This window comes from Rhincodon typus, chromosome 5 (assembly GCF_021869965.1).
Source record: "Rhincodon typus isolate 14 chromosome 5, sRhiTyp1.1, whole genome shotgun sequence".
Lineage (NCBI taxonomy): Eukaryota > Metazoa > Chordata > Chondrichthyes > Orectolobiformes > Rhincodontidae > Rhincodon > Rhincodon typus.
Window position 1 is genome coordinate 56051270 of NC_063336.1, and position 12271 is coordinate 56063540.

The following is a 12271-nucleotide window of genomic DNA, read 5'->3' on the forward strand; positions in this document are numbered from 1 at the left end:
TGGTTAGCTATTAATGTAAAAAAGTCAAAACTCTTCCAAACTCTTCGATGCCAACTCAGATTTGGAGACTTTTCTTGAAGGTTCTAGACACCAGCTAATTGCCCATCAAAGGTTTCTCAGAGTCAGCTGCATTAGGACTTATGCATGGTTCCCTTTCACCGAAGGGTAGACTATCTTCCTAACAGAAGATCTGGGCCCTATTCTATAAGTCTGATATAGCTCAGGTTCAATAACCTTAAATTTTTGTTTGTTTTGAAATCAAATTAGCAGTTAATATCCCATTTTTTTGAGTTCAATATCCACTGCTGCAGCTAAATGAAATGATCAATCATTAAACATCTTTTGATTGGAGAAAAGGCAGTATTCAATTGAAATAGACTCAATGTCTGTTCATGACTGCTGTTAGTTTGTTAGTTGGTTTTTAGTGTAGTGTACTTGTGTGTCCTGAAAGCCACGTTAATTATTAAAAAGGTCCCTGCTTTACAGAAATAAAATGCTTCTTTCCCAGAAAAATAAATTAATCAGCCACACAAACAGAGTGACTTCAAGAACAGATCAGAGACTAGGCATTCAGTGGTGAGCAACTCATCTGATTGCCCATAGCCTGCAAGGCTATGATGGAGTACACCCCCTCCCCACATGCCTGGAAGACTGCAGGTCTAACAACACCCAAGGAGCTCAATGCCATCAAGGATCAGGCAGCCCAATTGATTGGCACTCCATCTATCACCTTAAACATTGAATCCACCACCCCCCACCAAATGTCATGGTAAGATGTGAACCCACATCAGCTTGCACCTCTGAATTACTAGCCCATTGAAGTTTTCACTGCACCATCATCTCCCCCTGCAATCTTCACCATCAAGAATGCAGGTAATATCTCAGATATAGGTGCAAATCAAGACATGGAAGGGAGGGAAGAAGAAGATTGCAATCACCAGGAATTGGTGGAGATGCAGGTTGACAAGTCCCCACATCCTGATGGGCTTCATTCTGGACCTTAAAAAAAGGGCCCAGCGAGACAGTTGATGTGTTGGTTTTAATTAGAAATACAGTCAGTGTCAGTTTAAAGAGTGAACGCACAGGATCCACATCTGCTGGACATTAATACATTGAGGGGGCAGAAACATGTTGCATGTGTTTGCACATGCCAACTCCCTATCACTTGCAATTATTTCTTTGCCCATTTGCAATACACGCGGAATGAACATACTTAGGCTAATATCTTACGGGGAACGGATGTTAGCAGATGTAATAAGTGGTGTACTTCAAGGATTAATGCTGGTGACTTTTTTTTTTGTTAATAATGGACATAAGTGAATTTGATGAAGAGACCAAAGGCATGATTGTTAAATTTCCTGATGATATGTTGTGAGGTTGGCATCAGGAGGTCACAAAGAGTAAATCAAGATCTTGCGACTGGAACACGATGTGGTTAAGTGTGAAGTTGCCCATTTTGGCAAGAAACAGAAATACAAAGCACATTATCTAAACAGTGGAGATTGTAGAGCTCTGTGATACACAGGGGTCTGGGTGCTGTAATACATCATCACAAAAGATTAGTATGCAGATTCAGTAAGTAATAGGAAGGCTAACAAAATGCTATTGCTTGCTGCAAAAGGAAGTGAAGTAACAAGGTTTACAAACTTATAAAACAGTTGCAGAAATAGGTCATTCAGCCCCTTAAGCCTGCTCCACTCTTCAATAAGACCAAGGCTTGTGTTTTGAATTCTACATTCCTATCTACCCTTGATAATCTTTGATTCCATGCTTAACAACAAACCATTTACCTCTGCCTTAATAAAAATTCGATAATCTAATTCCCACTGCTTTCTGAGGCAAAGTCATAGATCAGTCAAAAAAAACACCTTTCTGGACTCACCTACAACAGGAAACATTCCTCTCCATGTCCATCTTGTCAAGGCCATTCATTATGCTTCAGTGACATAGATGAAACCACATGAGGTGTACAGTATACAGTATTCTTCATTTACAGGAGGAGAATATAAATGTGTTGGATACAGTTCAGAAAAGATTTACTAGACTAATACTAGGAATGTGTGACTTGCCTTTTGAGGAATGTTAAGACTAGGTATGCTTATATCCACTGGGGCTTAGAAGTGACTTAATTGAAACATACAACATCCTGAGAGGACTTGACAGCGCGGATGTGAAATGGGTATTTTCTCGTGTGAGAATCCAGAACTACAGGTCACTACTTAAAAATAAGGGGTCATCCACTTAAGACAAAGTCTCATGACAAACAGATGGAAAGACAGACAGACAGTCTCCTAGTGCTGGAAGACCTAAACACATTTCTTCTCAGAAGTCCTGTTAAGAGGAAATAAAATTGCTAACAGTTGAAAATTTAAATCTGTGTGTTTAGTAATTGGAGGGCATTCAACATAAGATGGTTAAGCATGTTGTCACGTTCAATAGTTACATACCTCGAGAGTTCTGAGCTCCAACTTCAAAAAAAATTATGAAAATGCAGTATACATAGCTTATGTAAAAAAAAACAAGTGATGCTCTTTTCTGAAAGCTAGTAGGAACTGCCGATGCTGGATAATCTGAGATATCAAGGTGTAGAGGTGGATGAACACAGCAGACCGAACAGGAAAGCTGACGTTTCGGGTTGAGACCCTTCTTCAGAAAAGTCTAGTCTTCTTGACCCGAAACGTCAGCTTTCCTGCTCCTCTGATGCTGCTTGGCCTGCTGTGTTCATCCAGCTCTACACCTTGTTATCTCTGATGGTCTTTTCTTCCCATTATGAAGAAAATTCTTTATGCCCTGGGTTAATTTATTTAAAATCTACATTTAACTGTTTAAAAAATTTCTGCAAAACTTAAGAAAAGAGTGTGAATCAGGTAGTGGAGACGTCTTTTTAAATAAATGTGCTTTAAGTATAAAGTGGACATACTTGTTTTAAGTAGCAATTCTGTGGACTGCTGTTGAATGTGATGTTTACAAGCAACCAGTTCATCTTCTAACTGCTTTTGTTTGGCAACAGTACCATCAGCTTTCTGTTGACTGTCTTCCAGCTGTTGCTGAAGCACCTAAAAGAACAGACACCAAATTGTTAAAGAAAAGGTCATGGCTTACAACTGGCCTCTCAATTCAATGTTCCTACAGCATAAAAAGGAAGCTTAAAAGAGAGATACTTAGTTTTACAACTTTCATGCCACCCACGAACCATGACAGTCATAAACGATTCCAAAGCAAACTATACATTTTTTTCTTTCTTCTTTCATGGGAAGTGGGTGTTGCCAGTGAACCGAGCATTTGAGACCCACCCTAAATTCCCTTGAACTGAATGTCTTGTTAAGCCATTTCAGGGAGCAATTAAGAGTCAAGCACACTGCTGGAGGTCTGGAGTCACATGTCGGCCAGAACAGGTAAGGATTGCAGATTTCTCTCCTTAAAGCACACTAGTGAACTAGTTGATGGCCATCTCTTGACACCATTACTGACACTAGCTTTATATTCCTGTTTTTCTTCTTTTTAATTAATTCAATAATCTAAACTCGCCCAGGTGCAGTGATGGGATTTGAACTCATGTCCCCAGAGAATTTGTCTGAGTTGTGGATTACTAGTCCATCAACCTTACCGTTATGCCACAACTTTTTATAAAATGTCATGCAAGAGGCTACTGCACAAAATCAAGACATTTGGGATTGGTGATAATAAACTGGTAAGGTTTGAGAATTAGTTAGCAGACAGGAAAATGGTTGTAGGAATAAACAGGTGGTTTTTGGAGTGGAACATAGTGACAAGTGGAGCATCATAGAAAATAATGTTTGGGCCCCAGTTGTTCACAATACATATTAATAATTGTGATGAGGGAATGGAGTGCAATAATTCCAAATTTGCTGATGATACAAAACTAGATGGGATTGAAAGTAACAAGGAGACTCGGTTATAGAGTCATACAGCTGTACAGCATGGAATCATACCCTTCGGTCCAACTTGACCATGCCGACCAGATGTCCTAAATTAATCTAGTCCCATTTGCCAGCATTTGGCCCACATCCCTCTAAACCTTTCCTATTCATACCCATCCACATATCTTCTAAATGTTGTAACTGTACCAGCCTCTATCACTACCTCTGACAGCTCATTCCAGGATATAAAGATTCAGGACAATTTAGACAAGTTGAGTGAGTGGACAAATGCACGTTAGGTGCAGTGTAATGTGGATAAAAAGTGTGAGACTGTCCATTTGGTAGGAAAAACAGAAAGCAGAATATAGTTAAATAGTGATAGATTGGGAAAGACCGACGTGGAAAGGGAACTGAGTGTCCTTTTACACTGGTCACCAGTGTTCCCTCTGATTCTTTTTAAAGGCTGCACAGGATTCTGAGGCCCATGTATGGCAGCAGCTTCTGGAACTGGAAGTCAATGTCACGATCAGTGTACCCACCTTGATCATTTTGCGCTGAACATTGGAGTGGCATGGAACATTGCTCGTCACTGAAAGTGTGCATGCAGGTGCAGCAAGCAATAAGGGAGGCAAAGGATATGTATGCCTTCACTGCAGAAAGATTTTATACCGGACCAAAAAAGTCTTACTGCAACATTATAGGGCATTGAGAAGATCATGCCTGAAGTATTGTGCGCAGTTTTGGCCTCCTTTTCCAAGAAAAGGTGCACTTGCCATAAAGGGACTACAGGGAAATTTGAACAGACTGATTCTTGAGATGTCAGATTTGTTGTACGAAGAGACCCTGGGTGGAATGGGTCTGTAATTTCACTAGTGTTTATAGAAGTGAGAGATGATCTCATTGAAACAAAAAATTCTAACAGGCAGGACAGACTGGATGCAGGGATGATGTTTTCCCTAACCAGGGATTCCAAGACATAGGGTCACTGTCTCAGGATACACGGTAGGCCATTTCAAACTGAGATGAGGAGAAATTTACATACTCAGCGAGTGGTGTACCTATGGAATTCTCTACCTCAGAAAGCTGTAGCAACAAAGTCACTCAATACATTTAAGATAGAAATAGGTGGTTTTTTTAGAGGCTAAAGATGTCAAGAAGTAAAGGAAGAGTGTGGGAGTATGGCTTTAAGTTGGAGGATCCTATTGAATGGCAGAATGTTACACTGTTTTCCAGATGAATCTTTAAAAGACAAAGAGTGACTATCTTTTTCACCTTTGCCAAACTTTTAGTGCAAGTGCTGACCAAAATCTAGTTAAAGATGTATCTGTCACACCCCAGCCTCCCCACTGCCTTCAAGGATTAAATCCTGTGAAACAATAATAGATCTGGCTATGCATGAACAATCTGATGCAGGTTGGTGAAGATAAGGAAACATGGAGAGCATGGATGCTTGCTACAGCGGTGAATAGCTCAAGTTGGAAAATTTCCAAGCTCACTGCTCCTGGTTGTAAAAAGATCCCTAAATTGTTCAACCTTTGCTGTGGGGTGGAATGGGGCTGCATGATAGAGTTAAACTGGCCATACTGAATGCAACTGCAGTCAGCCAGAAGGTGATGACGTATCCGGGCAACCTGGTTAGAAAACCCACCTTGGTGCTCTGGAATTTTGGCCCAGTGGTTTGTGACATCTTACACCTTCTAAAATCCTCAAACCCAACTAACTCCTCATCATAACTCAGGTTGATGTAGTATTAATACCAATGGATGAATAATCTAGAACCCCAGGCTTTTGTTCTAGGCACACTGGTTCAAACTAGGGCTTGGCAGAGGGAAAAATTTGAATTCAATAAAGATCAACAATAAAAAGCTAACCTATTGCAATTATGTAACCACAAGGAAGGAAATCTGTCATCCTCACCTGGTCTAGATAACATATGACTTCAGGCCCACAGCACTGTGGCAGACTCTGAACTGCTCTGTAGGGAATTACGGATGGATAATCAATGGCTAGCTATGCCCACATCCCTTGAATAAATGAACAAAATCATCTATCCCTATGCCTGCTTACAGGCCATCATGCAACCACCCATGCCCCTAATTCTAACGCATTGCCTTTCCATGCCCAAACACCCAATATACATTACATACAGAACAAATGAATCCAATCTTAATAATGCCTTGTGCAGTGTTTAAAAAAATCCATTCACAAATCATCTCTTGAAATAGAATTGTTGTTTTTATAACCCCAGAGAGCAACAAACAGACAATTTAAATGTCTATAACAGAAGCAAAATTCTGCTCTTCATCTTGTGAAAATAACATTGACAAAAGAGTTCACACATAAAAAAGAAACCTGAATTTAATCAAATAAAAATGTCTATCAAGCAAAGTCAGCAGCTCTCCCTAGTTGACCTAAACTTTTAGAGCCTGGGTTGCATGCTTGGCTGATGGGTATCAGGAATGTGAGTGAAATTCCTGCAATCAGATCATGCCCACCATTTTAAAATAGCTCTGGAGTTGTTTCAACTTTGCAAAATCCCGAGAAATGGCCTCTATAACTTTTCTTAATTAAACAAGTTATTGGGGATATCTGGACAGTGTTTTAAAAACAACTAATGATGCTCTGAAAGCAATTCACAAAGATTTTATTGCCTCAGTATGTAAAAGTTATCCAAGCATGTTACATCTTACTTTCTAGAAGGATTTCCTTACTTAAAAAAGACAGTCTAACAGCTAATCCAATGTATTCATTATATAAATAATTAATGATTCACAATATTAATTTTATGACCTAAGATATCTGAAACAAGAGTATAGGCAGAACTCCTATTTTATATACTGAAGTTACTCATGGTATATCAGCATAAAATAAAACAAAACTGGCTTCAATTCTTAATGGAGACTAATTCAGCCATAACTAGGGTTATATGCATCCTTTATCTTGGGTTGTACTTTGATAAAAACATGAAGAGCAAATGTTGCTTGAACTAATCATTAATATAAGTTCTTACTTGTACATTGTTTTCTGCTTTGTTTAATGCTTCTTGAAACTGTTCACATTTGTTCCTCATTTCATTGTCATCCTCCTGAGTGAGCTGCAATTCTGCCTGCAGCTCACCTAATGCCTTTTTTAAATCAATCTCTTGGATTTGAAATTCCATCTTTAGCTGAGTTTCCTTCTTTTTCCATTGAAGCAAATTTTCTGAGGAGTGTCGAGATTTTAAAGCTTCAATCTCATGCTCATAAAAGGCTTGAGCTTTGCTCAATTTGGCTTCAAATTCTTCCACTAGCTTTTGCTTTTCAAGTGTAAGATCTTGAATTTTAGTATTCGCAGCAGTTAGCTCATCTTTGAGCAGCTGCTGTATCTTCTCCTGTTGTTTACTTGAAGTTTCATGCTGGTCATGATGTGTCCTTAACAAATTCTGGATCTCAAGCTTGTGAGCTGCCTGCAAATCTTCCACAGTTTGTTGTTTATTCTCTCCTAACTGGGTTTCTAATTGGATAAAGTGTTGTAATTTATCATCAAAGTTTTCCTTAATTTCTTGGATATTTCTAGACATAATCGCAACACCTTGCAATTGATGAGTCTCTGTAGCAAGCCGTGCATCTTCTACCTGCTGCTTATAGGCTTCAAATTCTGCGAGTGCTTGCTGTTTCATCTGTTCATGCTGTTCCAGAGATTCTTCCAAAGATTGAATTTTCTTCCGTAATTCTGTTTCTCTATCGATTTTATCCTTATAGTGGAGAATCTTCTCTTTTGTTTCATCAAAGATTTGTTGGATTTCTTCCTCATGTGCCTCTTTGAGTGCCTGGATAGCAATCTCGTGTTCATCATTTTTAGTATTTAAGGCATAGATCACCTGCAGAAACAATAAAAAGCACTATACTAATAAGGTTAATTAATGAGTCACGGCATTGTTTTCACAAGAGGATTTGCTACTTTGTAAGGACTTTACATAAAACATAGTGTTGTATGATGTAAGTAACATTTGCACCCTGGCTGTCCTTCATGAATGGGAGAAAAGATCCTGTCTTGCAGAGAACTATCTTAGCCCTGAACTTAAAACTTTCTTCAGTTTCTCACAGAGAAACATTGAACTTGGGAGAAGTAGGCGATTTGGCCTCTTGAATGTGTTCCGCCATTATATAAGGCCATTACGGAGCATGTACCTCTACCTTTCTCCCTTGATGTCACTAGTATGCAGATATCTACCCCCATCTGTGTCTTGAGCATGTTCAATATTGAACTTGGAGCTTCTATAACTTCATGGTATAGAAAGTTTCAAAGATTCTCAAACCTCAGAGACGAATCTCCTTGTCTCAGCCTTAAATGCCTGTCCTTTATTGTGAGATTATGTTCCCAGGGTCTAGACTTGCCAACCAGAGGAAGTATCCTACCATAGCTACCCTGTTACACTTTGTAAGAATTATGTAAATTTCATTTACATTGCCCCTCATTCTTCAAAACTCAAGAGAATATAGGCCTAGTTTCCTCAATCTCTCCTCATAAAACAATCACACCATCCCAGGGATTAGTCTGGAGAACCTCTTTCGCAATCTCTCAATGGCAAATATATTCTACCTTAGATAAAGGAAAAGAGATCTACACGATATGCTAGATGTAATATCACCAAGGTAACTTTAGTTCTGTACCCAAATCCCCATGCAATTATAGGTGATGATTAGACAATAAGGGTGAAACAGGGAATTCCATGTTCAAAGCAAAATTAAGAGAGCAGACTTCACCAGAGAACAGCAGGAACCTGACATAAAGGCTTTGGGAAACGTGAAAGATTATTTGGTTAGGAGACAGAGGTGGGGGGGAAATAGAATAAACAGAAAAGGGTTGAAGCAAACAGTACCAGGCTAGGCTAAGATCAAGCAATCCCTGGCTGGGTGAATTAACACGTGCCCAGGATTGGAAACATCTGTTTATTATAGCATTATGTACTGACAAGATTGAAATTTGCAGACATGACAGGAAGTGTATAAATCGATAAACTTCTTAAATTCGGCACTGTTTTCACTTCAGCGAGACTAACGTTGACTATTTCCCTGCATATGACTGAATACATAATCAAAAACCTGTACTCAATATTCTGTGGCCGATCATTGGAAATAATCACAACATCATGAAGGTCAGCAAACCATCTGCCTTTCTTATTGATTGCTGAACTTACCCACTAGCTTTTAGTGACTCATGAACAAGGGTCTCTAAGTCCATTTTGATATCAACCCTTGCCAATTTTTACTACAGGAATGTAGGAGGTTGAAATGTGATCTTACAAAAGTTTATAAAACCATGTGAGGTATAGAAAGGGTTAAGGTAGGTGCCATTTCCCTCGGATGGGGGATTTCAAGACTATGGGGCACATTTTCAAAGTGAGAGGACAGAGATTTAAAAAAGACATAAGGAGCAAATCTTTTATCCAGAGGGTGATACGCAAGTGGAATGAACTTCCTGAGAAAGTGATGGACGTGGGCACAATTACAACATTTAAAAAACATTTGGATGAGTACACAAATAGTAAAGGTTTGGGGGAATATGGGCCAGGAGCAGGCAGGTGGGACTGGTTCAGTTTGGGATTATGGTCGACATTGGATTGATTGGATGGAAGAGTCTGTTTCCACACTGTATAACTCTACGACACCACCACTGAAGAAATCCTCTGCCTTTCAGTTTTTCTTAAACCATGTGAATAACTTGTTATATTCATGTTGTATTCCATCTGCCAAGTTCTTGCCATTTATTTAGCCTATGTACCCTTGAAGCTTCCTTGCATCCTCCTGACAGCTCACATCACCACCTAGTTTTTGTGTCATCAGAAAATTTGAAGTAGTTCTTTTTGTCCCTCAATTGTGAATAACCATAGCCTAAAGTCTGATCATTGTGTTACCCAACTAACAGCAGCCAGCTATTGTTAGAATGACTCATTTATTGTTACACTCATGTTTATATCCATTAACAAGAATCTCAATCAATAGTAGTATATCCCATCCAATTCACATGTGCCCTAATTTTGTTTGCTAACCTCCAGCATGGAACCTTATCAGAAGCTTTCCAATAACCTAACCACAAACACTGGTTCTCCTCTATCAATATTACAAGTAACATTCTCAAAACAATTCCAACGATTTTGAGAGAGCAAGAACTGCAAATGCTGGAGTCAGGTTTTGGGTGGGGACCGAACCGAAACATCAGCTTTCCTGTTCCTCTGATGCTGCCTGGCCTGTGTTCCTCCTGCTCCTCAATTTGTCATCTCCAACAATTCTGATTTCTCTTTCATAAATCCTCTTGAACTCTGCCAATGATATAACTATTTTATAAGTGTCTAGTTAGATCTTTATATAGATTGTAACAATTACCCTCCAACTGATGTCAGAATAAAAGGTATGTAGTTCTTAGTTTTGTCTCTCAGAGGATGGAACAGAAGCATGGAACAGAAGCACAGCAACAGGCCCTTCAGGCTAATATGACCATTATATTGTTCTAAACAAATCTCCCATCTACCTGCACATGGTCCATATCCCTTTATTCCCTGCCTGTACATGTTTAAATGCCTCTTAAGTATTGCTATCACATCTATTTCCATCACCTCCCCAGGCACGTTCTACTCTTTGTAAAATCTTGCCTCACATATCTCCTTTTAACTTTCCCCCTTTCACCTTAAGGCTTTGCCTCTGAGTATTTGACATTTCCACTCTGGGAAATGATTCCACTATCCACCCGATCCATGCCTCCCAAAATTTCATAGGCTGCAATCAGGTTCTCCCCCCACCTCAGGTCTCCAACACTCTAGCAAAAACAAACAAGATTGTGCAACCTCTCCTAACAGCCAATACACTCCAATCCAGGCAATATCCTAGTAAACCAACCTTGCACCTTCTCCAAAGACTCCACATCCTTCCTGCAGTGTGGCAACTAGGACTGAGCACAATAGTCTAAACATGGCCTAGTTCAAGTTTTATAAAGCTGTAACATGACTTGCCAACTTTCCGATGAAGGCAAGCATACCGTATGTCTTCTTTACCACCTTATTAATGTATGTTGCCACTTTCAGGGGCTACAGACTTGCACCCAAAGTCTCTCTATACATCAATGTTCCTAAGGGTCCTGCCACTAAATGCATACTTTCCTCTTGCATTTGACCTCACAAATTCATCACCTCACAATTGTCTGGATTAAACTCCATTGCCATTTCTCTTCCCAACTTTCCAACTGATTTATATCCTGCTTTGACAACATTCTTTGTTATCTACAATTCCACAAATTTTTGTGCTATCTGTAAATTTACTAATCAAACCACAATTTTCATCCAAATTATTTACATATTATGAACAACAGAGATCTCAACACTGATCTTTGCAGAACACCACTACTATAGACCTCAAGTCAGTAAAACACCCCTCCACAACTGCCAAGACAATTCTGCATCCCACTTACCAACTCACCATGGATCCCATGTGACTTAATATCCGGACAAGACTACCATGAGAAACCTTGTCAAATGCTTTAGTGAACTCCATGCAAACAAAATCTGCTGCTCTTCCCTCAATCATTTTTGTCACTTCCTCAAAAAACTCAACCAAATTTGAGACAAGACCCACCAGCACAAAGCCATGCTGACTATCCCAAAAAAAAATCATTCTTTTCCAAATGCAAGTAAATCCTGTCCCCAAGAATCTCCATCAATAATTCCCCCACCACTGATGTAACGCTTGCCAGCCTATAATTTCTTGGATTATTCCTGCTGCCCTTCTTAAACAAAGGAACAACATCGGCTGCCCTCCAGTCTTCTGGGGCCTGACCTATGGCTAAAGAGAATACAAAGGTAAAGGCCCCTTAACGTTTTTCAAGACATCCAACACCTTTACCTTCTTAATATCAGCATACCATAGAATATCAACATACCCCTCCCTAATCTTACCATTATCCATGTCTTCCTTCTTGGTGAAGTCCTCATCAAGAATTTCAAACACACCCCCTACCTCCAGGCGTAAATTCATTCCTGTGTCCTTAAGTGAATCTACTCGTTCCTGAGCTATCCTCTTGCTCCTAATTAACATATAAAATACTTTGGGATTCCCCTTAATCCTAGGACATTTCACGGCCCATCTTAGTCTTTTATTTCCTTGTTTAAGTTCTTTCCTATTTCCTCCGTATTAGTCAAGGGCCTTGTCTGATTTCAGTTTCCTAAACCTTACATATGCTTCCTTTTTCTTTTTGACTAAACTTGCTGTCTCTCGTCATCTAGGGTTCCTGAATCTTGCCATTCTTATCTTTCATCTTCACAGGAACATGCTGGTCCTGAACTCTGGTCAATTGGCCTTAAAAAGACTCCCACATGTCAAATGTGGATTTACCCTCAAACGGCTACCCTAGTTTCTCCA

General features: G+C 39.5%; 1 protein-coding gene across 6 annotated transcripts in view; it reads right to left on the bottom strand.

The window, feature by feature from the left end:
- The window catches only part of fam184ab (family with sequence similarity 184 member Ab), a 173221-nt gene that overhangs the window by 112269 nt on the left and 48681 nt on the right, over window positions 1-12271 (bottom strand). For all 6 annotated transcript variants that reach the window (XM_020528589.2, XM_048597489.1, XM_020528583.2 and 3 more), the window contains exons 2-3: window positions 6892-7740; window positions 2921-3056 (exon numbers count right to left, since the gene is read on the bottom strand). In XM_020528589.2, the coding sequence (XP_020384178.1) occupies window positions 2921-3056; window positions 6892-7740 (985 nt within the window). The remainder of the gene's footprint in view (window positions 1-2920; window positions 3057-6891; window positions 7741-12271) is intronic.